Source organism: Hakea prostrata, unplaced genomic scaffold, assembly GCF_041222555.1.
Source record: "Hakea prostrata isolate BN-2017 unplaced genomic scaffold, UWA_Hpros_2 contig_18, whole genome shotgun sequence".
In the NCBI taxonomy this organism is placed as follows: Eukaryota; Viridiplantae; Streptophyta; class Magnoliopsida; order Proteales; family Proteaceae; genus Hakea; species Hakea prostrata.
Genome location: NW_028291137.1, coordinates 336,849 through 364,554, shown reverse-complemented (window position 1 = coordinate 364,554; position 27,706 = coordinate 336,849). Strand labels below are relative to the sequence as shown.

At 39.6% G+C, this 27,706-nt stretch overlaps 1 protein-coding gene across 1 annotated transcript; it reads left to right on the top strand.

The window, feature by feature from the left end:
* The first annotated feature begins 6,911 nt into the window (after window positions 1-6,911).
* Window positions 6,912-27,397, top strand: LOC148999286 (uncharacterized). The gene is made up of 10 exons (XM_089141304.1): window positions 6,912-7,404; window positions 7,513-7,755; window positions 8,049-8,210; window positions 15,057-15,166; window positions 23,631-23,739; window positions 24,841-24,996; window positions 25,143-25,258; window positions 25,390-25,556; window positions 26,573-26,703; window positions 26,804-27,397. The coding sequence occupies exons 1-10, from the start codon at window positions 7,027-7,029 to the stop codon at window positions 26,909-26,911; spliced, it is 1,680 nt and encodes a 559-aa protein (XP_088997430.1). The 5' UTR covers window positions 6,912-7,026; the 3' UTR covers window positions 26,912-27,397.
* The last annotated feature ends 309 nt before the right edge of the window (window positions 27,398-27,706 follow it).

Sequence of the window (27,706 nt, the reverse complement as noted above, 5' to 3'; positions counted from 1 at the left end):
TGTAATCATGGTAAAAAATTCGAGGGAAACTCAAGTTTCGACCGGGTGAAAATGGGAAACTTAGGTGGAAACTTGGGAAATTTCGAGGAAACCGAGGACTTTTTCGCACAAGTTTCGACAGGTTTTAGACACTATTTTGGGGTGGGATTCTGTATTTAAGCTAATTAGTGTATAAAGAACACATTGGCACATGCATTTTAGTAAAAAAATCAATGTAAATATGTCTTTTAAATTACATAACATTAATGTAAAGATGACCGAGAAGTACACAATAAAGTTAACTATACTTAAGCAAATAAGCATAACATTCAACATGAACATATTAACTTCTAAGCTCTAACTTCTAACTTTTAAGTTCAATTCGAAATATCAAATAAACTCTTAAACATCAAATACAATGTAACTAGTAATAAAAATAAAATGGGAAGTACAACTCACTAAGTCAGTGCCAATAGGAGTGCCTCGGCGGATCCATCCCGTGACTTGAGTAGTACTGTGCTTGTGACATCCTCTCCTCTGACCAATGGACATAGACATCCCATGACATGTGATGCCTATGGTTGTCGAGGTAATCGACAACTGCAGCTCTATAGGTCTGGTCATCAACATGCATAAGATATCCGATCTGAGGGAATGCACAATAAGGATAGGGAAGTCCTTCTTGATGAATCTCAGGGGGTATGGGTTGGGGTTGCACCCCGAAGATCTGCTCCACAAACATCTCGTGCCCCCGAATCAAAGCATCTCGTATAAGTTGCACCCCTATGCACATATACCGTCCTCCCATCGACGCCGGGATAATACATCCTACCCTGTTCCACTTCCACTACCGTATGTCCTCCATAATCCTGAGGAAACCCCTAACAATAAGATGCACTACTATAAGCCCCAGAAGAAGATGCAGCACCGCTCTCGTACGAGTGGGGATCAGCTGTTGCCGGTATCCGGTATCCGACAAGTGGAGCCTCTTGACTCATCTAGACTCATAGATCCTATGGAGCCTCGCCAAGCTATTCACTTCAATGGGATTGTAAGACCCGTACAATGAAGTGTCATCCTCATACCCATGTCCATGGTGCTTCCCTTTCCCTTTCCCCTTCCGACTGCAAGTGGAACTACGACCTGCACCGTGGTCGACATCCTGGGTAGCATGGGTGAATTGACTCTCCCCCGTGAATCTTAATGGCCCTCCATGTCCCTGACTCTCAACCGTTGGCTCTGGTGGTGGTCTCTCCGATGGTTCAGCTGAATCTCGATCAGCTGGCCCGTCACCACCATCATCATCATCACCACCACCACCATCATTATCATCATCATCATCATCACTCCCATTGTCATTCCCACTAGGGCCACTACCAAGTCCATCATCATCATCATCGCCTGCATCATCCTGTGCACGACTAGCGGGTGGCCGAGTAATATCATCATCATCATCATCCGACCATATAATATTATCCTCACCGACACTTTGGATGCACCAGGGTGTGGTACAAAGGGACGGTTAGGCTCGGTGTGCACTCTCCCTCTCGTGGCCAAGAACTCATTAACATCAGCTCCCATCTCTCGTGCAATTTGACTGCTGGGTCGACCTCCCGCCTCATCCAATAATGGCTCTCTGACCCACTCAAATAGGGGGTACTCCTCCTCATCATCATCTATGGCAAAGATGTCAGCCAACTCAATCTTGTCCCCATTACCTTGCTCTTGACCTAACCTAATGTGCTCCTCTCTCAACCTCATATTATAATGAACATATACAAGATCCTCCAGCCGCTTCACCCCCAAACGGTTCCGCCTCTTAGAATGTATCGATTGAATGTGCTCCGATTACGCTCGCAGCCGGTGGCGAAGATGTCTGGGAGAGCACTCTAACGGCAATCTTAATCAAGTACTCCGAGTCTAACCCGTATTGCAGCCACCACTCAGCTGCAAGAAACATAACCAACCTAATTAATAATAGTAAAAATAAATTGTGTCAAAAACTCAAATTGAGCATCTAAGACTTAGACTAACCGACTAAGTGACTAACCAGGAGTGGTGTTCTCCCTAGCCCTGAATAGCGATCGAGCGACCGTAGCTACCAAGTAGCATCTCTAAAAGCCTTTAACTGCGATAAATAATTACAAAGTTAGTATTAAGAAACAAGTATTTAGCCTAATTCTTAAGTACTAGACTACTAGTCATCTCACAAGTCACAACTTATAGTCTTACCTCATTATTAATTAATGCTTGTTTTGTCGCATCCGGTTCCAACCTTTCCACTACTTCATGGACTGCCCGGATCAAATCTGTCCTCATCCCAAGTTCTTTACTGTAGTGGTACATGGGGTTCAAATAATAGGCTATCAAACAAGCCAACAAATGAGATGGTAAGAAACTATAAAACTACATAATAAGTATTACGTTATTAACAATTAAGTATTTAAGTAATAACTTGAAAATTTTAATAACTTTCAACTCACCAGCCAAATGCAATGGATGTTTCAACTGCCTTTCCCACCTTTCTTGGATGATGTTAAGGAATTTCTGGTTGCCCCTAGGATAGACTTTCTTAACCATCTCCTTCATCATCTCAACTGCAGCCCATATATGTGGTAAAGTTGGTTTCCTTTGTTGATCTACCAACTTCAAGACTGTCACCACAGGGTCTAGAAGCTTGATAACAACTCTTAGATTTGCCCAGAAGCTATCACTGGATATGGTAGCCCGTGCTGCTCTCCCTGCTGGTGATTCTGATTGGGGCCAAGCAAACCAGTCTTCAAATGCAAACATAGCACGTAGTTGGGCTTTCTTCTTCTGAAAACTCGTCAAGGAAATCCAATTTGTGGCAAATCTTGTGACCCCAGGCCTCACCAAATCACCACCACATGTCCTCCTCAACATATCCAAAGCAAATCCATGGTTATATATGAATGTGGTCACATTTCGAGCCCGCTGAACCACATTCTTCACAAATTTGACTTCCCCCATGTCTTTTAGCATCAAATCAATACAATGTGCCGCACAAGGAGTCCAAAAGAGCCTATACCTGGGATCCTCCATCAACTTCATCCCAGCCTTCTTGAAATTGGCGCCATTATCGATCACAACTTGCACCACGTGCTCGACTCCAACCTCTTTCACCACATTCTTCAACAACCCATATATGTATTTTGCATCCTTCTTGTGACCGGATGCATCGACAGACTTGAGGAACACCGTCCTCCCATCACAATTCAACATAAAATTGATGATAGACTGTCTAGTGGGACCAGTCCAACCATCACACATCACTGTCACCCCATAGTGCATCCACATTGGCTTAAGGCCATCAATGTAGGCTTTCAACTCTTCCTTATGCCGTGGGAGATATACATTATATATCTCATATGGGGTTGGCCCAACCACCCCACGTCCAAAGACCACCGATCTCATCCACCATCGCCGTATAATAAGGCCCCTGTGCAGCATTTGCCGGAACACTGTGATATAATGCCCACTTAGAAAAGGCCATCCCCACCTTGTCCTTCACATTACCCCACATATGCTTTAATTTCTTCTGTTTTGACTGTGGCCTCGCAAACAAGTCAGGATCAGTGCGTAGTATCTGCACATCAGGATCGGCCTCAATGGGTCTAGAAGCAGTAGATGTGGCACTAGGTCGTGATCGTGGGGCCCATGGTAATGGAACTGACTCTCTGGTACTGCTGCTCCTCCTCATCACCGGAGCTGCCTCCACTTGCCCTCCCAACATCCGGATCTCCGGATGACCCCGCACCCACGGCTCTCTCGTGTCCTCCCGATCTCATCGAGTCTATAAGACTCCCTACTCATCCTGAGTACTCTCTCCATCTCTGCCTCTGGGGATGATGCATCAGCTGGATCTGGATCTACATTTGTCTCTCCCACCTCCACCTCCTCTAAGCATGCTGCCTCGAACTGATCCCTCTTTGCTTTCTTTTGTGCCCTCTTCTCTTGCCCTCCTTTCACATACTTTGTCATTGCCACTTTAACTTTATAAGGGACATTGGGGCATCCAACCACATTGCGGTCCCCTCCCGCTAGATGGATCTTTAGTCTAGTGGCCCCACCTGATCCAATCTTTTTCAAACAATATTTACACTCTGACTTTTTCCTATCATCTGTCAGAGGCTTACCATGCTGCCAAGCTATGTCAGACATTGTGTTTCTATCTGAATCTCCAACTCAAAACTCAAAAGCTTGTGCCTGAATCTGAATTCCTGATACAAACATACATAATATTTAATAATCACCGTTAAAAACTTAAAATAGAAACCCAACAGTCCAACACTTAAATTTTAATCAAAGAATTAATACTTTAACTGTTTAACATCTAAATACAAAAACTAAGAAAAATTCTTCAATTTAAGCTTGCACTATAATGGAACAAGTGAACAACAATAGAGAAGAGAGAACCAGATAATGGCATATTTCATTAACAAGTTATGTACCAAAATTTCTGGATCAAAATTCAGACATCCAACATTGAACATTCCAACTTGAACATATTCTCTGTAAGTCTTCTATTAAGCATGCTAAACAGCTAAAGATTTAATTTTTTTAAAGCTGTAAATGGAATACATCTATTAAGCATGCTAAACAACTAAAGATTTAATTTTTTTAAAGCTGTAAATGGAATACATCTATTAAGCATGCTAAACAACTAAAGATTTAATTTTTTTAAAGCTGTAAATGGAATACATGAGCCAACTTGCAGCAAGACTTGATGCTGAAAACACAAGAATTTCAAGGGGAAAGAAGAGAAGCAAGGAAATGAAGCTAAAAACCCAAGGAAATGAAGCTAAAAGCAAGGAAACTACTGTTCACTAAACCATTCAAAGCTAGGTTACCTTCCAATAGAGCTTCAAACTTTGAAATAATCCACCAACAAGTGCCGATTTCACCAAAGGAGTGCTTGAATCTACTTGAAATCATGCAAAACCATGAAAAAAGTTCGAAAAATGGTCGAAACCTAGCGTCGAAACTCTCTGCCTCCGCCTGCGTTTCCCGATCGAAACTCTGGTTTCCTAGAGTTTCGATCGAAGATGGTGACTTTTTATAACATTGAACCGGCTGGTTCAGCCGGTTCACTTAAACAAAAAACCAAGTTTCGAGATTGATCGAAACCCTCGAAATTTCGCAAATTTTCCCAGGCGGTTCAGACTGGCTCACCCATATTTCGACCCAATAGGAAAATTTCGAGGGTTTCGACCGAAACCAATGATTTTTTTTTGGTACCCACTGGTTTCGTTTCGGTTTTTCAAAAGTGCGAAATTTCAGTCGAAATTTCGCATGTTTCGGTCGAATTTTTTTCCATGGATGTAATATTCTTTATACAAAATAGCATTAATTCTCATCATTCCTTTTACATCCTAATATTTGGTTACTCTTCTTAGTACAGTTTCTTCTTTTTTCTTTTTTTCTTTTTTTCCCCTTTCTTTTCAAGAGAAGATAATTCCTGTTATAAGTTTGTTCAAATCAAATTACTAATATATTCATCTTACTAGGTATAGAGTACGGAGAGAGGGGATGTGAAAATGAGAATACTATAAAATAATAAAAAAAAGAGAGAGAGAGAGAGAGTATTTGCGACGGTAGTAAATTTCCGTAGCAAAAAAGCAAAGGATATTTGATAAACTAAGTTGCCACCGTAAATAAATACCGTCGCATATACTTGACTAATTTGCCACGGTAACTAATTACCGTGGCAAAAGCTAACAGAACCGACCCTCACAAATTTCTGTCGTAAATGCTTACAATGGCTTTCCAACCGACGGAAACCCGACGGAAAGTTGCCGTCGGGTAAATGTATTTGCCACGGTATCTAGGCTTTTGCCACGGAAAATCTCCGTGGCAAAAGCCCTTTTTTGTTGTAGTGTCCTATTCTTGATTTTACCTGATTTTCATGTTAACCTTGATAAGGCTTTGAGTGTGACCTTAATTCATTTTGATTAGATTAAATTATGAGTTCATTTTTATATTATTTTTAGGGTAATTTTTGTTTGGACCCCTTGAAGTTGGACTAAGTCATTTTTACTTTCCAAAAACGTTGAAGTCTTTCATTTTCCTCCAATATGATATCTCAAAATAACTTATCAAGGATGGATAATAATGTTTGTAACTAAAATGCCTTCTTCTTCTTTCTTTCTTTGTTTTCTTCTTTTTTATTTTTATTTTTTTAACTATTATGAATGATTTACAGTTCATTTACTTGTTAAAAAGGTTTTGAATAAGGATTTTTTTTGAATAAAGATATTCATTTATTGAATAATGTGAATGAAAACATACTTTATCAGGGATATAGTCAATATCAAGGCCAAGGCCAAGGATATGGCCAATCAGGGGTAGGGGTAGGGCTAGGGCCAAGGCCAAGGCCAAGGCCAAGGCAAATGATAAGTGAATCTATTCTTTTATATGAAAATAATAATAATAATAATATTTATATTGAATTGAAACCATAAAGGAAAAATGAAGACAATGATGATAAAGAGAAGTCATGGTTGAAATGGGTAAAGGAGAGCATTTCATCCTTCTCCCTAAATCTCAACAATAGAAATAGAAACAATTTGAGATGATTTGTAACAGGCAAGGTGGCGGTAGCTAACAGAGATGGGTGGTGATCGCTGGGGCAATTTTCGTCGAGGTGTAAGAAGAAGATGGTGAAGGGAGAATCTTTTCATCCCCTAGGATTAGATACACACTGGTTACCAAAAAAAATAAAATAAAATTAGATAGATACACACTTAGAAGGACATTTGAATCATTCGCATGAATAAAGGGGTATTTATGTCTTTTAACACATGGAAATTTAACGGTCAATGTTAAAAAAGCTAACGTTAGCTTGGGCAGATTGAAATATTGATCTTTTATAGTGGGCAAACAAGATTTTAGTCAAAAGCAAGTGGGCAAAATGAAAAAAACTCAAAAAAGAAAGGGGATCAAGAGCGTTTGCCCGCTTCCCAAATCCCACCCCAACGTCTCCTCCGCAGTCACTTTCCCGTAACGGGAAAAATCAGCAGGGAATGAATGGCAACCGTAAACTGCTGCGGCTTCCGTCGCCTAAACTCGCGGCCATGGCTTCAGAAGGTCCGTTACCGTTCCTCTTCAACTGCTGCTGCTTCTTGCTCTTCAGCATCCCCATATCCTCCTCCTTTTGATGACTCAGAAGCCCATGAGTCTACTGCAGCTACCACTACTAGTACTAGCACAGCTACACCATGTCGGTCTCAGTCGTTCTTCCCTAAGAAAGGCCAGACATTGGAGTTGGTTTGCGAAACCCTAGCCTTCAAAGCCAAGGGAGTCTGCAAGGTAGCTGACACTGATTTCGTCCTCATGTGTGATCGGGCTCTCCCTGGCGAACGATTTCTTGGCCGTGTCACTCGCAAGAAGGGCAGCTATGGCGAGGTAGATAATTACATAGTTTACGCTTTCAGTTTAAATTGGGACTATTTTCCTCACGGTTCACTGTTGAGTTCACTGAATAATGAATCAGTAATGAATGAATACGCACAGGTACAGAAGATACAGACAATTTCTCCACCCTGGGATCTAGTGGATGCCCCTTGTGAATACGCCTCGCATTGCGGCGGTTGTAAAACGCAGAACCTGTTGTACGAGGCGCAGCTCAGAGCCAAGGAACAACAAGTCCATGAGTTGATGATTCATGTTGGCAGATTTTCTAAAGATGACCCAGATTTTGTTATGGCCATGAAGCCCATTGTCCCGTGCGACATTCAATTTCATTACCGAAACAAGGTTAGCAGTTTAAAACTTTTTGGCCTGTTTGCTCTGTTTGTAATGTTTGGAGTTTCACTGAATTCGGTCTGTAAGTAGCACAGGCATTTATTATTAGTTGCACTGCATTCGGTCTGTGAACTATATTAGTCGCAATGACACAACCTGCAAGTGTTTGCTGTAGATCTATATGACCTTAAATACAACACATACTCCCTGAACTCTGTCCACGGATATATGCTTGCTTAATTTGGTTTCTCTCTCGTGTCTATAGTAATGGAATAGTTTTAACTCATATTTAAATAGTTTTGCAGATGGAATTTTCATTTAGTACACAAAGGTGGCTACCTAGGGATGCAATGAAGGAGGAGCAAGGGGGTGGAGATAATTTTTCTTTGGGGCTTCATGCCCCAGGGTTTTTTGATAAGGTCCTCAATGTTGATAAGTGCCTCCTACAAAGTGAGGCAGCCAATATGGTATGCAATTTCTCCTTTTCAACCATAGATTTTTAAACAGATTATGCAAATGGTTGGTGTTAGATCTACAAGGCCATGTTTTTTTGGGTTATTTTTGGGGGGTTTTTGGAAGGGGGGGGGGGGGGGCCTTTCTATACTGCAATCCCTGCTCTTTTGATCTCAGTAAAAGAAAGTGCAATGAATGTGCGCTCCATCATCAGGCATTTAACTAAATGTTTGATGGAGGTTGTGAGATTGTGCATGCAAGTACGGTGTTGAATGTGGGGTGGAAAAAGGTCTGCAAATAAAAATAATTCTTTTTCATAAGATGACTTTGTTTGAGATTTTTCACTTTCCAAAGTTTTCATCCACTGTAAAGCCAATAATCGAAGCTTTTTTGAATCTCTTATATTCCTCAAGATCTAAATTTATGATAACATTCCATGATTGAATGGTAAGAAGTAAATATCTAAACTGTGGGGTGGTATTGGAAAAAGGACTTGAATTAGTGGGTGTTACTGCATAAACTACATGCTCCTTAAAATGTCTGTTTTTTTTTTTTGTTCTCCCCCCCCCCCCCTTTTCCTTCCTTTTGTGTGTGTGTCCATGTGTAAAGAAGAGAGTCATTGTGCAAGAGTTGGAGTAAGAACAAACATATTTATAAAGGAGAGGAAGGTAGAGATGTACAGGCTATAAGAGGTCACAGTTGTAGGTCTATATGAGTCACACTGGGAGTTTCTGAAAATGTCATGTCACTCATTCAAGCTTGAATTCAGCATCAAAGCAGAGAGCAGGCTAAACACTTTGGAAGTCATTATTAAAAAATCTATCACGAAGGGCTTATGTAGAATTCTGCACAACCAACTCTACTTTTGATTAAGCATCCCGAAATGATTCATTCTTGTTGTAAAAAAGATGTTTTTTTTTTTTTCATTATTTTAGCGAAAATATCCAAATCCTCAAAACATTGCTTAATCACCAAGTGGAAATCTCAAAAATTATAAACCTAGTGGTAATCTCCAACAGTATAAACCTTACTCGAATCATTCTTCCTCCAATTAGCATGGTTGTCCATGTCCTACAGAAAAGTGGGGCTTATGTGGTAGAAAAGTGCTCAATTATGTCCCTCTTGAAAACTGAAACCCCCTTTTTAGGACTTGTACCAAATTACCAATCTTGCTGATATGAGTAGGCCTACTCCCCTTCTCAAACCTGAAAATTTGGCCCAAGAACCAGCCCACTGGTCCACCAAGTGCACTGGCCAAACCTTACAATGGGTAGGTTGGTCTTTTCCCACTTCTTTTGGACACAGAATGTGATGAGGACATTAGTGAGTAGTTCCGAGTTTACCGGCGACGCCGATGTAGAGATCATCCCATGACAACATCTATGTGGATGGATGATGAGCTCGGAGGTTATCAAAGGGCAGCCCAGGCAGCCCAAGCCACCACCATTCAGGCCATAGAATGTAATGTTCGGACCCTTGCAACATGACTTACAACCATAGAGGGACAACAAGGGCAACAAGGACATAATGCTCAAGCCACTAGACTTAGGAATGAAAACTACCAAGTGGACCTCCAAAACTTTGACCACTGCTTCGAGGATCTTGATAGAATTGGGGATAATTTCCAAGGTAATGGACGAGGTAGAGGTAGAGGTCGTGGAGCGCATGGACATCGTGGTCTTATGCATCATGCAACCTATGAGCATGACAATGCTCTTGACACCCATGATAGGGGGTTCGATGAGGGTTCTATGGAGGATAGTCAAGGGGGGGCCGGTCGAGGCCCCATCCTTATGATGGCCAAATAGATGCGAATGTCTTACTAGATTGGATTAGACAAATGGATGCAGTACTTTGATTTTTATAATATGTCGGAAGAGGTTCGCTTTAGGTTTGCTAAGATTAACTTGACCGGGGGCGCCCCCAAGATTTTTGGACAGAATTAGAGTACCAATAGAACAATCTAGGACTTGAGCCAGTGATCACTTGGGTTGAGATGCAAAAAAGGCTTAAAAGGGAATTCTTACCTATCACTTATAGGCTGAACTTGTTGAATGAAATGAACATCCTAAAGTAAGGGAAATTAACTATGACTGAGTACATGGCCAAATTCAATGAACTTAAGATTAGAAGCCGTACTCGTGAGGATGTTGAACAAACACTTTCTAAGTTTATTATTGAACTTAACTCAGATATCCGGTCACGACTTGCACCCCACTTAGTGCGAGATGTCCTTCGAGCCTTTAGGATTGCTTTAGAACTTGAGACGTCCATGAAGACTTTTCCTCAAAAGAATAGCTTTCAGTCCGGAGAATCTAGTTTCCGAAGGTCTACCCCTAACACTACCAATTTCCAAAGACCGCCTGTTAATCCACAACACCCAAAAGATAACAAGGGTAAAGGCATTTTGGGAACTCTCCCCATGAAAGCTGGCCAGCTCCATTGTTTCAAATGCCAAGGATTTGGGCATGTTGCTAGGGAATGCCCCAACAAAAACCTTTATGTTGGAGGGCAAGACCATGTGGATTTAGATCAGGATGATGATCAAGAGCCTGAGTATGAAGACCATAGACCAAATGAGGACATATCTGATGAGGATCTCGATATGGTATATGGGTTTAAGCTTGGAGTTGTGCGTTGTATGGTATCACAACCCAAAGATACTGATGATTGGCGATGGACTAATATTTTTATTACCTACACTAGCCATTAAGGTAAGAACTGTTGAGTCGCCATAGATAGTGGTAGCTATATGAATGTAGTTGCTCAAAGTGTTGTTTCCAGAATGGGGCTCAAACCAGAGGCTCACCCCAAACCGTACAAGGTTGCTTGGGTCGATCAGTCTACTATCCCTGTAACCCTTAGGTGTTTAGTTCCCCTACATTTTGCTAGTTATGAGGATAGAGTGTGGTGTGATGTCCTAGAGATGGATGTTGCTCACATCATTCTAGGGAGACCATGGTTATATAATAGGGGATGTCACTACGTATGGGAAATCTAATATTTGTATCTTTGAATATAAAGGGAAAAAGATTCGATTGACCCCTAGCGCCCCAAAAGAGTTTAAGGTTGTGGAGCATAAAGATAGTAACATCGAACAAACTTGCTCTAAAACACTTGGCATACTAAATCAGCAAGAATTTGAAGTTGAGTGTAAAGAATCAGAAGTTGTTTATGCTCTAGTTGCCTCGCAAAGTAATCCAGATACACATCACATATCAGACAAATTTGTTAATAGAAGTCTAGGGGAACTTGTTGCGTTGTCTTATAAGAGAGTACCTTACCAGTTGGGATTAGGTCCTTACCCAAGCCGAGTTTGCCTATAATAGCTCTAAGAATTGAACCACTAGTTTGTCACCTTTTGAGGTTTGTCTAGGATACCAGCCCAAGGCTCCTATAGACCTTATTCCAGCTATGTCCAGCTTTGGGACTTCCCCATCAGCCGAGTCTTTTGCGCAAAGACATATCCGATTTACATGCAAGTATAAGACAACAAATAGCACTGAGTAATGATCAATATAAGTCCAAAGCTGATGTGCATCGACGACTGCAAGAGTTTCAAGAAGGAGATATGGTGATGGTTAGGATCAGACCGCAACGTTTCACTAAAGGTAAAGTGAGCAAGCTACATGCTCATAGTGCAGGACCATTCGAGATTCTGAAGAAAATAGGAGCTAATGCCTATGTTCTTAATCTACCAATTAACATGGGGATCAACAATATTTTCAATGTAGAGGACCTTGTCCCCTTCCATGGCACTCCTACTACTGCATCTTTTTATCCAGATGACCTTGACACCCTTCCCTTTGTTTTTGATGACCCTGCTGGTAAGACCCCTTCACTCCCTACTACTTCAGTACCACCTATGCCTAAATTTCACAACAGAGTTGAGACAGTTGAAGAGATCCTTGATGAGAGAGTTACAACTACAAAAGAGGGAGGTCACAGAGAATTCCTTGTTAAGTGGCGGGGACATCCTGAGATCAACAACACTTGGATCATGATGGCGGAGCTACAACGACTTGACCCAGACATGCTAGAGTACTACTAGAGCCTTTATTCACCGGAGGTGAATTCTTCAAAGTCGGGGAGAGTTGATGAGGACATCAGTGAGCAATTCCAAGTTTACCAGCGATGCCAACGTAGAGATCATCCCACGACATCATTTATGTGGATGGATGATGAGTTCGGAGGTTATCAGATTGCTAGGATCCTATGGTTCGATGAGAAACACTGCTCCTAGGCAGTTTGTCATGGTATTTTCCTTAGTCTTAGTGGGTTGGGTAGTAGTTTATTATTGAAATATTTTAATTTCATGTTTGAGTCTTTATAGGCTGGGCCTAGAGTCTATTTGGGCCCAATTTTGAATTATTTTGTGTTTGGGTTATATTTACAACTTAAGTTGGGGTTATTTTGGGAATTAAACAGGTAGGGTTGGGAGAGATCAATTTTTTTATTTAAATCTTGTATGGAATTCGTTTTTGGCAATCAATGAATAAAGAAAAGAATTAGAAAAGAAGCTCACGCTGCTCTCTCTCTCTCTCTCCTGGCGGACTAGCTCTTCCCCCTCTCTCCAGCCAGGATCAGCAGGTAACATTATCTCTCCCTAAATATTTCTCATTTATTCTTTGGCAGTAGTTTTGTTTTGAACAAAAACTTCCTAAGACTCCCTTTACATAGCTAATTGTTGAATTCCTTCTTAGAAATCAGATATTGATTAGGATAGCTTTATTTTCTTTAAGTTTCTTAATACCCTTGCATTCAATTTAGTGTTATGGTTCCAAGATCCCCATCCCCGTGTTTCCCTATTGATTCTTGTTTAGTTGTGCTTACTAGTAAGACTTATTGTGTTTATTTCTCTACTTTAGCTATCTTACATGCATGATTAATCAGAATTCAAGTGCTGCAAAATTCATTTCTTTACTATTTGTCAAGAATAGGTGTCTAATTCTAAGAGTCTAGTAGCCCACTTTGTAGGTTCCTTAGTTTCTAGGGTTTCTCCTACATCAGAATGGGTCCAGTAAATTTTCAAATATTCTTCAGAGTCCATATCTACTTTTTTTTTTATTTGTTTATTTTATTTTATTATTATTATTATTAAACTCCTAGTCGAGATGGAGTTCTAGTTGGAATCAATTTTAAAGTAAGATTCATTCTGAATAATTAGTTATTAATTTTGCAAGTTGCTTTTTGGAAAATTCATTTTTAGTGGTTATTTATTTTTTGAGTTGTAAAGGGGATTTAAATTTATAAAGGATTCCCTAGTGGAGTCCAATTTAGTTTCTTGATTGAGTCCAAGTCTTTTCCCTCCAAGTGTAAGGCTATTTAAGCCCCCACCTCCTTGTAAAGAATTCAGTTGAAAATTAAGAAAATTCGAATGCCCCGGAGTCTTGGGAAGCTAGCCCATGACTTGGGTTGAGAGTTTTAGTGAATGTTCTGCAATTGCAGCTTTGTTGTTCTTCCTTCTCAAGCTTGGTGACAGTCCTCTTCAACTCAAATTCAAAAAAAAAAAAAAAAAAAAAAAAAAAAAAAAAAAGAAAAGAAAAGAAAAGAAAGGAAGGAAGGAGAAGAAAGAAGGGGAAAGATTCCAAGATCCATTCAAGATCAACCAAAGCAGCCCATACCTTGATCAATTCATCCCTAACCCCTCCCTAGACCAACCGCATGCTTCGTTTCCCCACCTCATCCTTCCTAGGGTGAGTTTGGATACTCTATTACCATATAAACCATCCCATCTTGGGTTCTGTTAAAACCCTAATTTACCCTAACTCTTGCCTAATTTATTGCAACCCATCTTGGTTTTGTTAATCGGGCTCTGTCCATGTCTTCTCCCAAAACCTAGCCAACCTAAAATCTATCCCATCTTGGTGATTGTTAAAACCTTAACTGTTACCTGATCCTTCCCGCATAATTCTCAACTGCAATTGTTAGTCCTTATTGCTGGTTCATAAGGAGAGTATCCTGGAGCAACCCTAATTTTAGGGTAAAATAATCAAGTGCAAAAAACCCTAAAACTTGGGTTTCATTGTTTGCTTCCAACATGAGCAAATTAGTTCATGAGCAAGCATCATGGTTTGAGATCTTGTGAGATATCTTGCTTTTTTAAGAAAGCGAGACAAGATCAAGGGCGACATTCCCACGTCTCTTTCGAGATCTCGCTGGAACTTTCAATTTTTGCCCCTTTTCTTGTGGATCTTGGTTGGATTTCACTTGCAACTACTCTTAGTACATCTACAACACCAAAGGAAGATCAATCATTTTATTCTCGAGAGTCGAGATTGTGATACTTATATGGATCGAATTTTGATGACATTTAAGTTATTGGATGTGTTTGATACACTTGCTTTTCATTTATATGCTTTAAAAGTTCTATATTACATGTTGTATAACCTTGCATTCCCCAGTTCTGCAGTATTTCGATTTCACACTTAGGGTAGACCCACTGATATGGGCCATCGAGTTGGCCCCAATAAAAGACCATATCTTGACCGAGATCTCGGTTTTTGGAAGGGGCAAGATCTCGCTCGATAGCAAGATCTTTAACCATGGCAAGCATTTTAGTCAATATATGGTAATAATTCTTTCTTTATCTTCTCATCTGGGCTGTTACTTTTGAGGAGAACATGGTATCCTGTTCTCGTATAATTGCTTTTACTACTGGTCTCAATATTTGTAAGTATTTTCTACTTACATCCAACATATGGTTTGAATAGTTTGTTGTTGTTATGATGGATATGATAGTTTCTTTTGCTGAATTGTTGGATTCTTACGCCTCTTTCCTGTGAACTTTCCCTCCCTCCCATAAATCAATTATATACATTTGTTTTGGTTCCTGATTTGAATTGCATTCCTTGTTATAGGTTCTGGCAGTTATGCAAAACTGTTGGAGAGATCCACAGTTGGGCCTTTCTCCATATGATGTTCGCACTCATATAGGATTTCTTAAGCATTTAATGCTTAGAACTGGCAGGTAAACATTGATATGATTACTTAATAATTGTAATTGCTTTGCTTCTGAACATTTTAAGCTTGATATAGATCTCTGTGGGCTGGGGGTGAGGTGTTATGGTTTAACAGGGGCATTGGATGGTAAATAACTGAATTGGGATCTCAGCTGTAGAATGATGTGAAAAGCTATAGTACCATCTGCTTGAGCTACTTGGGAAGTAACCAACCACAGATGTTTGATGAGGATATGAAGGTTTCTAGAGGGTAGACACATAAACATACAGTCACCTGCACTCTGTTCTGTCCCTATTCAGACTGGAGGAATTGAAAGTCCGGTTCCTCATGCTAAATTCAGGGTTTAAGTTCTCATTCTTGAAGCCCAACTCAGGCGGCCAAAAAACTGAGTTGGACTAAGATCTCGCCGAGTTGGTGCACTTAACTTTTGGCTGAATCATAGCCAGGTTTCAGCCAAAGCATTCAATTACCAATATCTCATCAAGATGCCAAGGTGTTATGGAGATATCTGAGATATCAACTCGTATCTCATCTCATCTCGGAATCCCGAAAAACATGATATTGAGATCCAGCAAGTTCTTGATCTATGACTTTTAAGGCTAGCTGCCGCCAAACTCCTGAGGACCCTTGTGCCATGTTTCTCCAATGCAGACTTTATACTGCCACATTTGTATCCGTCAATAAGACAAATAATCAGTTGTACCTCTTGTTTCTAGATGGCAACTCCCTCATCTTTTCATTTTGAACCCTCAATGACATGGTGTGAGCAGGTGCAAGATCAGCTGGCATGTACAAATTAAAGCATTGTTTTCTGCTGTGGTACTTATTGACCCTTATCCTTCACAAGAGTCCCAGACATGTAGTGCTGCGGCATCAAAACTGGCAAAAGTTTTTCTTTAGCTTGGAACAAGCAGTGATGTAGCCTCAATTGAATTGAGGACCAAGTTAGGACCTTAAAATGTGAAACCGGCACTCTGTAGGAATCTCAGATGTCAAAGGGGGAAGAAGGGGCGCATGGTTTGTAGGTTTCAGGTGGGGCTGTAACTTGCTAATACTGATGAGGGGCCTGGCAAGGGCATTCGATCCAGGTTAGGATCAGAGTCCTTAACTTTTGGTCAGTTAAGAAGAATTAGGAAGACAAAGTCAATGGAGGTTCCAAGGGGCTTTTGGGATGTGGATTGAAGGAAGGTGCTGTAAAGGGGTGATTCTCTTGAAAATCTTACTAAGTTCTGATGGACAGGATGTATCTAACCTCTAGTTGCGGGTTTTGAGTTGTCAGAGCTTTGATGGAGTTTGGGTTGTAATGGAGGGAAAGGAGTTGTAAGGTGTACCAAATAGTGGTTCTTCAGAGGGAGTCCTTGCGGGACCGATGGAAAAATCTAATGAAGCTAGGGCTGGAGAATTGGCTCTGGATGGGATTCCACGGATAGGTATACACAGAAAACAAAAAGGTATACACAGAAAACAAAAAGGTAAAGAGGAAAGGGGGAAGTAAAGAAAGGTGGATCCTTCAACTAGACCCATAGCTGGTGGTCTTCTTTAATGTCAGTAACTCTGGTTGGAGTAGAATTGTAGAACACTGTTTCCACAGTCAAAAGAAGGAAGGCCTTGGATATAATTTTTAGTCCCAACTTCAGCGGCTTGGATATGACGCACATGGTGCTTATGCTTGCATGTTACTTATCAAATTCAGTCTGGATCTGACATACCAAACCAGTTTCTGTTATGGAGGAGGCAGCAGCTCAATAGCTATTGCAATCAGCAAAGAGTCAAACAAGCTTATTTTATTCATCCCATGAATGGGGTAGACATAGGATGGCCTTAAGCAGCCAATTGCAATTAAAAGTTCAATTAGAAATAGGAATAATTAACTCCTATCATTAAGTTAACTGTAAGACTGACTTGACTAACTTTTAGGAACATTAAATACTGATTTGAAAGAGTAGGAACTGTCTCATGTGTGCGGCCTTCAAATTGGTCCTAATTGCATGCTAGATAAAGGTAAAAAGGACCCATAAGTCATTAACTTAAACTGGACCGAACTAATTCTAATTAAGTCATCTGACTTGAAGTGGTCACATGATCTCTAAGACAAAGTTGAACTAACTCAAATAACTAAATTCGCTTGATTCTCATAATTTGTACCAAATGGGGATTCCCATTAACAGGTAAAACAATGGAAGAAAAGGCACATTCCTATATGACCAGCCCTAGGCTTATTTTAGGGTAGATAGCCTATTTCATGGTGGGTTTGCATCAATCAGGGTGGACTAAGGGAAGAGAAACATTATTAGGATCAGAGAAGGCTTAATATTGAAAGATAATGAATATATTGGCTCATCACTCCCTTAGAATATGAGCTGGAAAATGTGAATTGGGAATCATCAATCATGAAAACTAGTTGAAGCCGTTTGTCCTTTTATAACATTCTTGGTCCTCTTTATTTTAGCAAAATGAGCAATTTCATCCAAATTTCCTGTTTGTGTGGTTAATTTTAGCTGCTCTTATGATTTCCATTTTAGATGGAAAACTTTATTTTTTACAATAAATGAAAGAGACTTCTGAGGAGATTCCATTTAATAGAATATTGGTGTGGTTGGGTATGTCAACAAGGAGAGTTTGGGACAGGTATCAACAGTATGATACCAAACCCTCGTAAAATACTCAAATGCCAAATTGACCCACCTTGATAGATGTTTATTGGTCTCCTAATGTTACATCATAGCCTGAGTGGAAACTCTAGGGTATTTTAAGTACCCCGTCTGAACTTGGTTTTGGAGGCCTACAGTGGTCCGAAATAACTAGTTGGACGGAGATCTGATTGAGTTGTTGCTCTTTTTTTTGGTTAAAATCAAAGCCATGCTTGGGTGGGAAGCATAAAATCACAATAAAATTCCAAGATATACTGAGATCTCACCAAGATATCTTAGTGTTGTAATGTGAGGAATTGCTCCTCTAAAGTTAAAGTATTCACAAGACCCCAATAGGGTATTTATAGTTACAACCTAATTAAGTCCTATACTAAGTAGGAAAAGGAAATATAGAAAAAAACTCTAGACATATGAGGAAACATAATCCTATTCTAATTAGGAAACCTCAGTCCATGTTTTCAACACTCCCCCTCAAGTTTGAGCATAAATATTTATCATGCCTAACTTACTCATAATGTAATTGAATATCTTCGTGCTCAAGCTCTTTGTGAGTACATCAGCCCGTTGCTCATTTGAAGTAACAAAGGTGATATGGATCAACCCAGCCTCAAGCTTCTCTTTGATGAAATGTCTGTCAATCTCCACATGCTTAGTCCTATCATGCTGTACTGGGTTATAAGCTATGCTAATTGCTGACTTACTATCTGAGAATAACTGTATAGGAACCTCCAAATCTGTCCCAACCTCTTGAAGCAGCCTTTTAAGCCATAGTACCTCACAAATGCCTTGAGCAATCGCCTTAAACTCGGCCTCGGCACTGGACCGTGCAACTACAGCCTGTTTCTTGCTTCTCCAAGTCACAAGGTTACCTCCCACAAGGTTACCTCCCACATATACACAAATACACAGATGTAGACCTCCTATCATCTGGACATCCTGCCCAATCTGCATCTGTATATGCCTCAATCTTCAAATGTCCATGAGCTGAAATTAAAATTCCTTTTCTTGGAGTAGTCTTCAAGTATCTCAAGATCCGATATACTGCATCCAAATGTGAGGAATAGGGATCATGCATATACTGGCTAACAAGACTAACTGCAAATGTGATGTCAGGTCTAGTGTGACATAGGTAAATCAACTTTCCCACTAATTTTTCATACCTTATCTTGTCAATTGGTTCTCCTTCCTTTGCCTTCAAGTGTAGGTTAGGCTCAATAGGAGTCTCAGCAGGCTTACATCCTAGTATTCCAGTTTCCTCAAGAAGATCCAATGTATACTTCCTTTGGGATAGAGATACACTGCTAGTAGAATATGTCAACTCTAAACCTAGGAAATATCTTAGTTTTCCCATACCTTTGATCTCAAATTTAGTTCCCAAAAATGTATTTAATGCTGAAATCTCATCCTCATTACTGCCTGTGATCACAATATCATCCATATATACTAAAAGTATAGTAGTGTGGCAACCATCTCTTTTAATAAACAAAGTGTGGTCTGCATTGCTCGCTTTATAGCCATTAGATATCATTGCCTTATGGAACCTTCCAAACCATGCTCTTGGAGATTGTTTTAGCCCATATAAAGCCCTCTTTAACTTGCACGCTTTCCTATAAGTCTCTGTAGTAGAATACCCAGGTGGTATATCCATATATACCTCTTCTTGGAGTTCTCCATGCAAAAAGGCATTCTTCACATCTAATTGTTGTAAACTCCACCCTTTATTAATTGCACATGAAATAATAGTACGAACTGTGTTCATCTTGGCAACAGGGGCAAATGTCTCTTGGTAGTCAATGCCATAAGTCTGAGTGAAACCTTTGACCACCAATCTTGCCTTGTACCTTTCAACAGTCCCATCTACCTTGTACTTGATCACAAACACCCATTTGCACCCAACAGTCTGCTTTCCTATGGGCAAAGTCACCAAGTCCCACGTTTTGTTTTTTTCCAGAGCTTGCATTTCCTCATCCATAGCTTCTTTCCAGTTTGAGTGAGATAATGCCTCCTGCCAAGTGTTAGGAATAAAAGTAGAGGACAAAGAGGAAATAAAACTTTGAAATTCTAGAGATAGAGACTGATATGAAACATAATTGGAAATAGGATGTTTGGTGCAAGTTCGAAGCTGCTTTCTTAATGCAATTGGTAAGTCTAAAGTAGGATTAGAAGAAGGGTCAAAGACAGACTCACCTGGAGGAAAGGATTGTTCAAGGCCAGGAACCAAAGCTTTTGACTGGCCTGGTTCAAAAGAGGTCACTTGTTATTTTTTTTGATAGGTTTTCAAAGGTATAGTCTCCCCCTGTATATCATCCACCAGCTGTTCCTGTCCGGTCATTCCATCTTTCAAAGGAGGATCATCTGTAGGAATCTTAAGAGAAATATCGAAATGAGGAATCAACATTGGAACCTCTTCACTAAAACTCTCCCCCTGAAGAGGTGTAGGGGAAAAAAAAGGAATTTGTTCCTGGAACATAACATCCATAGAGACGAAAAAACGACGAGAACTAGGATGATAACACTTATACCCCTTCTGTGTAAGAGGATAACCCAAGAAAATGCACTTTAACCCACGAGGATCTAACTTTCCATGAACATGGTGGTTCCGGACAAAGGCAACACATCCAAAAACCTTAGGTGAGACTGTAAAGACTACTGTACCTATAAGAACCTCAAGGGGACAGCGTTGGTCTAAGACTCGGGAAGGCATTCGGTTAATTAGATATGCCGCAGTAAGAATTGCTTCACCCCAAAACCGAAGAGGCACATGCATAAAAAACATGAGGGAACGTGCTACCTCAAGTAGATGTCTATTCTTGCGTTCGGCAACCCCATTTTGAGTTGGAGTGTTGATGCAACTAGTTTGGTGTATGATGCCATGGTTTGCTAAGTAGGAAGGGAATGCGCCACCCAAGTACTTAGTTCCGTTATCCGTACGAAGGTTGATTGTCGCCTCAAACTGAGTCCTAATCATATTATGAAAACTTTGGAGAAAACGTCACCTTTTTGGTGAAGTAAGTAAACCTATATGGTCCTAGTACAACAGTCAATAAAGATAACAAATCTATGACCAGATACAGACACGGTTCGAGAATGGCCCCACACATCAGAGTGAATGAGTGAAAAAGGAATTTTACTACGATTATTTGAAATAGGGTAAACATGCCTGGTCTATTTGGCCAAAATACATGCCTCACAATAAAAATCATTTAAATTGCACCGTTTAATTAGATCAGGAAATAATTTGGACAAAATAGGTAAAGGAACGTGGCCAAGACGACTATGCTACTGTAATAAGGTAAAAAGTGCAGGGGAGGTGGAACTAGAGACCGTAGAAAGAGCTGATGGGGACCCATCCATTAAGTAGAGCCCCCCTTTCTGTCTACCACTGCCAATCGTAAGCTTTGTTTCCAGGTCCTGAAACACACAATGAGAAGGAAAGAAAGTTATTTTGCAGTTTATATCATGAGTAAGGCTACTAATAGATAAAATATTAGCCAAAAACTTAGGAACATGCATGACATTAGATAAGGTAAGAGAAGGCGAACAGATAATAGATCCTTTCCCAGAGGTAGGGGAGAGAGACTCATCAGCCGTTCGAACATCCTGAGCAATAGGGACGGATGAATAAGTATGAAACAAGTATATGAGTCTGTTATATGGTCGGTTGCCCCATAGTCGATTACCCAAGAGGGATAAGTCAAATTGACATTGTGACACCCAAAAATACCTGTGGGGATTTGTGGATCAACAGAGGGATCAATGATAGAGGCTATACTCGTACTAGAAGTCGGTAATGGAGAAGATGAGTTAAGTTTGGACATCAATTGGCGAAGGTGTTGGAGCTCATCTGAGGAAAGAGGTGTTGGAGTATTAAGGGTGTCAGAATTAGCTTGATTTGCAGATGTTTGATTGTTGCCCTTGATTCCATTTCTACCTCCTCCACAAGAATTTGTTAGACGTCCATGCAACTTTCAACACTTATCCTTTGTATGACGCTCTTTTCCATAATACTCGCACTTTACTGGAGGGCGAAAATTACCAGAACTAGATTTATTATTGCCATAACCAGCCACCAATGCAGATCTATCAGATGTTTGAGTGTGTACCATAGCTGTCCTTCGACTGTTCTCGGTATCTACCATGGCATAGGCTTGAGCCAGAGAAGGGAAATGCTCTCTAGAAAAGATCTGTGCGCAAATTTGATCAAATTCTATATTCAATCTTGCCAAAAAATTATAAACTCTTTGTTTATCTTCCCATTGTTGATAGGCAATAGCATCTTCAGCATTCTTCGGTGTAAACTTTCCATAGAAATCTAAAGTCTGGTAATATCCCCGAAGAGTGTCATAGTACTGAGAAAGAGGAAGGTCCTTCTGCTGTAACTGATTGCTTTTTCGTCTAATTTCAAAGCACTGTGCATCATTGCCAACTCTGGAGTATGTATCTTTAGTAACTTTCCAATTAGTTGCCGCATCAGGAAGGAGGAGATAACTCTCTGCTATGCTAGATTTAATGGAGTTGATGAGAAAACCCATGACCAAGCATTCATCTTTATACCACTTGGAAAGTTCCAGACCAGGTGTGAAAGGTTTGGTAGAAGCTCCATCAAGATGGCCAGTAAGACCACGAGCACCAATAGCGAGGAAAACTGAATGAGAGCATCTAAGATAATTTGTCTCATTAAGTTTCACAGTGGTTATTTGAAGCGGAGAAAACTCACGATCCTTATGAATGGAAGACATGGGAGACTCTTCAGATGTACCAGATAAAGGAGATATGGGATCATCCATCATTGCAAGGAGAAATTATTCAAAAAGTCCCTGAACTTTTTTCAAAATTTACGAAAAGTCCCTGAAATATTTTCAAAATTACTCCCACTAATTCATGTGAAAAGTATCTCCTCAGGTACCTCCAATTGGTATATTGTTGAATCAAAGTACATCAGGAAAGACTGGAGGGACACAACCGATCCGCTTAAATACCAGACTCCTTAGACAAAATTAGACTTGCACTTAATCACTCAATATATATTTCCAGGATACCCGAAAAGAAAACAAACATATGAATAGCAACTTCAAAAAAAATTTCTACAGCACCTCTGTAGAATGAAAACAAAACCTTGCTCTGATAGTGAATAGTAACTTCAAATTTTTTTTTCTTTCTACACCACCTCTGTAGGATGTAAACAAAACCTTGCTCTAATACCATGTTGTAATGCGAGGAATTGCTCCTCTAAAGTTAAAGTATTCACAAGACCCCAATAGGGTATTTATAGTTACAACCTAGTTAAGTCTTATACTAAGTAGGAAAAAGAAATATATAAATAAAACTCTAGACATATGAAGAAACATAATCCTATTCTAATTAGGAAACCTTAGTCCATGTTTTCAACACTTAGATATTACCAATATATTAACTCATAGGACATCTCATCTTGGAATTCCGAAAGGAGGTATTTCTGTCGACAAATTCTTGTACCATGCATCTAACCCTTACTCAGTAAAAGTCATACCTTACCCAAAGTCGGGTTGAAGCAGGACAGTTACCTGTTTTCAACTGTCCCATTGCCCTTCCTTGATGTGGTTAGCTGGGATGTCTTCTTCAACCCATTGTCTTTTTATTTCATTCTTTTCTTTCAGTTCTGTATCTCTCTTCTCTTTCTTGTGAATATATGCTTCTTTACTCCTTTGGTTGGTTTCCAGTTTCTAATATTTTCAATGGTCATTGCTGATTTCTGTCAAATACTAAAGCTTCCGAAGTGAATATTGTGCTCTGCATTTGAAATTTTTTATTGACCCTAACGGTGAATTTTCTCTGTCTCAGAGATACAAAGACTGGTTCACACGAGCTTATGGTTAATTTTGTGACTTCTTCCTACAAGCCAGAGCTACTTAAGCCTCTCATTGAGAAGATCTCAGCTATCCCTGAAGTGGTTTGTATCTGCTGTCCTCTATTTTAATTTAAACTGGATTTTTCCCACTGGGTTCCCAATCTTCTGGGACATACATTCAATATCAATCCTAATGGCGTTCTTTTTGGGTTTTCATATGCAGTAATCAGTTTCTTGTTGGGTGTCCAGCAATCAGTGTATCTCACTAAATGAAATAACGGAATACAAAATAATCTTCATCTAAGTTGAGCAGCATTGGCTGTTGGATTGTAGAGTTTTCATGTCAAAACACATTTTTCTCGACTTTCTAGTTTTTTGGTGAAATAAGCAGTTTAGTCCTCTAGCGAACAAAATTTCTTGAAATGTTCAACTCGACAAATATAGTGAATTTTCTTTTATAGACATCAATAAATTTTTAAAATTTGAAATTTGATTACGTAAATCACCATGGTATCCATACATAGACATATATTAAATTTATTGGAGAGTACAACATTCACAGCTCACTGTTTGCTTGTTGTGTCTGTACTTGATGAGCTACACTAATCCTGTTTCTTCCATTCCACTGTATTAGTGCCACATCTTTGTTGATTCACTGGTATTTATGACCTTACTAGTTTAACCCATCTTTTTTTGCTGTGTCCTTGCCTTGTTCTTTTGACACCTTATCTTCCACCATATAACATCCCCTATTTAGCAATGACAAATTAATCAGCATAGGGCTTTGTTTTAAGTTCTTTTACAGTTTTACTATGGATTGCACTTTGACACAACTAGATTTAGTAAATATTGCTTATGCTTCTTCCAACTTCTTCTTTTGTTGGGTTCCCGGGGGGGGGGGGTGTTTTGGTGGAGTGGGAGATGCAGGATTTTGTCAACTTTCTAATTTTGTCAGCTATGCTCAACTCTAACAAAATATTTGAAGGATTCTGCTTTTATACAACAAACTATTCTACGTAGTTGTGATATGTTATGCATGGTGATGACTATGATCAACTCTGAAAAATGACTCACATGGGTTGCCTTAATGGTGAATCAGATATCCATCATCTGGCAATCTTCCTGTTAAAATTTTCAAGTTGTCGAGTTGTCTTTGAGCCGTCATTGGATTTCCCCTAAATTTTATTTCACTGATGTGTATAGGTTAGCATCATAAACAATGTAAATTCCTCTGTGGGCAACACGTCTGTTGGAGAGCAGGAATATACTCTTTATGGGAAATCAAGCATCACCGAAATTTTAAGAGGACTAACATTTCAAATTTCAGCCAACTCCTTTTTCCAGACAAATACACATCAGGTATGTCATGGACTAATAAAATTGATCCAGTCTTACTCTAGTTGTTGGTTAAGTTTGGTGGCTTGTAATATAAAAAACAATTTAGTCAAAATCCAACTGTATCCGTTTCAAGTTTGTAAACATGCATATATGCATTCTTATTTCAGGCAGAGGTTCTTTATAAGCTTATAGACGACTGTGCTGGTATAAGAGGGGATGACTCAGAAATTGTCCTGGACCTCTTTTGTGGAACTGGCACAATTGGTCTTTCACTTGCTAGACGGTCTCTCTCTCTCTCTCTCTCTCTCTCTCTCTCTCTCTCTCTCTCTCTCTCTCTCTCTCTCTCTCTCTCCAAGCACAGAATCTACCTGTATGTAAACCATGAATCATACCCTCTTATTTACTTCTTATCAGAGTCAAACATGTTTATGGCTATGAAGTAGTTGCTCAGGCAATCTCAGATGCTCGCCAAAACGCTGAACTGAATGGTATTCATAATGCTACATTTGTCCAAGGGGATCTGAATAAAATTGACCAAAGTTTTGGTGATGCTTTTCCTAAGCCTGACATTGTCATTTCAGGTACCCTTATTTTGGATGTATTTTTCCTTATGAGCCGTAATCTTTTTTTTTCATTTATGTGATTTAGCTTTCTTTTGTGATGTCATCTGGAAAGGCATTATTATACTAGTCACTTTAAGGTGAAGAGATTGAATAGACCCCCTAAATGAATGAAAAGAGATTGAATAGGACCTTCATTTTTTGTAGGTATGGTTTTGGATTTTTTGGTTGGGGGTGTACAAGAAGGAATATTGTGGTTTCAAATAGTTGGACATTTCTTGAATTAAACTGGGATATTCTTGATCTGTATGGGCATCTGAAAAGAAAATTGAAGATATTGAATATTGAGCGCTATTTTTTGGCCATATCCCTATTATCTAGTTTTGTATGTTTGAGAGAGAATTGCTCAAATTGTGATTTATTCATGGGTCTCAATGGGGTATTTATAGTTTTTTTTTTGTAACCGGGTATTTATAGTTGCAATCTGAGATGTTCCACTTGTGCTCCAAAAAAAAAAACAAAAGAGATGTTCCACTTGAAGTAGAAGAAATTACAAAAACAAGTAGGAATAGAAAAATTAATCCTAGACTGATTGGGAAACTAGTCCAGCACAAAATAGGAAACCAAAATAGAAAAGTTAAGAAAACAAAAAGCATAATTAAAATAGGAGTTTTAAAGCAAACTCCTACTCCAGTTAGGAGTTTAAAGAGGAGTCCCACTCCAATTAGGAAACCCCTTGATCTAGTGCTGGCGCTAGCTAGCATCAAATTGAGATGGATATTTCCCTCTCACATCTAGATTACCACACTTTCTAATGTGACTGGGGTATTCAATTATTCATTGGCATTTAGACTTAAGTACTTCCACTATAAAAGTCTCTTGAAATTTACCTAAACTAGTATATTCCCATTTTATATGAAAACCAGCCTTAGTTTTTATTGTTAGCTCAATAAAAATAAAAAAAATGGCTGGATAGAACTGGATGAATTGTTTTTCCCCCTCATAATAGGCTTTTCTTAAACTTAATTCTCCTGCAGATCCTAATCGTCCAGGTATGCACATGAAGTTGATTAAATTCCTACTGAAGCTGCGAGCACCACGCATTATCTATGTCTCTTGCAATCCTGCTACCTGTGCCCGTGACCTGGATTACCTATGTCATGGTGTGGTATGTTGAAAATCTATTAATTTGTCATTTTGGGTGTTTTTTCCCTGCTCAGAACGTAATCTGTCTTTTAGGTATGTGACCCAACTAAAATTCTGTGCAGGTGGAGAAAAATTTAGAGGGGTGCTACCGGCTAAAAGAATTGCATCCAGTGGATATGTTTCCTCACACTCCTCATATTGAGTGTGTGTGCTTGCTAGAGCTTGTTTAAATGTTATCTTTTTCAGATGCACACCAGTCTCGAAACTTCAGTTTTTACTCTGTAGCCGAGTTTGGGTTAATATCAAGTTCTTCAAGAGGGTCCAAGAAAGAGTGATCCATTGATCAATGGGAAGAAGACATGGGGTTTTACTTTCAGAGCTTGTGCCTTATTGCTCACTGTAAAAGAGAACTTTTGACACATCAAGCCTGGATCAATCCCTGATAGAAGGTGAGTTGTAACTGCCATTCCTGTATTTTAACAGAGTTTTCCAATTCTTTCAGGGCTACATAATAGAGATATCAGCGGGGAGGTGTGATATCTTTGCCCTGATTTATGTATTTTTTGTAGCCGTTTGTGTACTTTTGATTCAGGTGGCACTGGGAACTAGTGCATACATTTTATACTCCATTTCATATGATGGATCTATTTTATAAGAGATTGAAGAGAATCCTTCTTATTTGCAATTTTTCTTGTGGGGCCTAGATTTGGTTAAACTTGATAAGGCTTTGGTAATGTCTTGCAAGGTATTAAGTTCACAAATTGATTAGTCAGATAAGGTACTTATTCACGTAGTCAAAAGTCCATGCCAAGAACAATGCCTCATAGTGCAAGGTCAAGAGCTTGAATCTTCTTGGGGTCATGTGCAAAGTCCTATAAATAGTTATCACCCCCTCCCCTTGTCATAGGACTGGTCAAATGTGCATAAACTAGCCTAGGCAAACCTTAGTGAGACTGTCCATAATTGCCCATCGATGCGAAGTGCCCAGATAGTTCACTGCCCAAGTTCCGGCTTCTGAGACCATG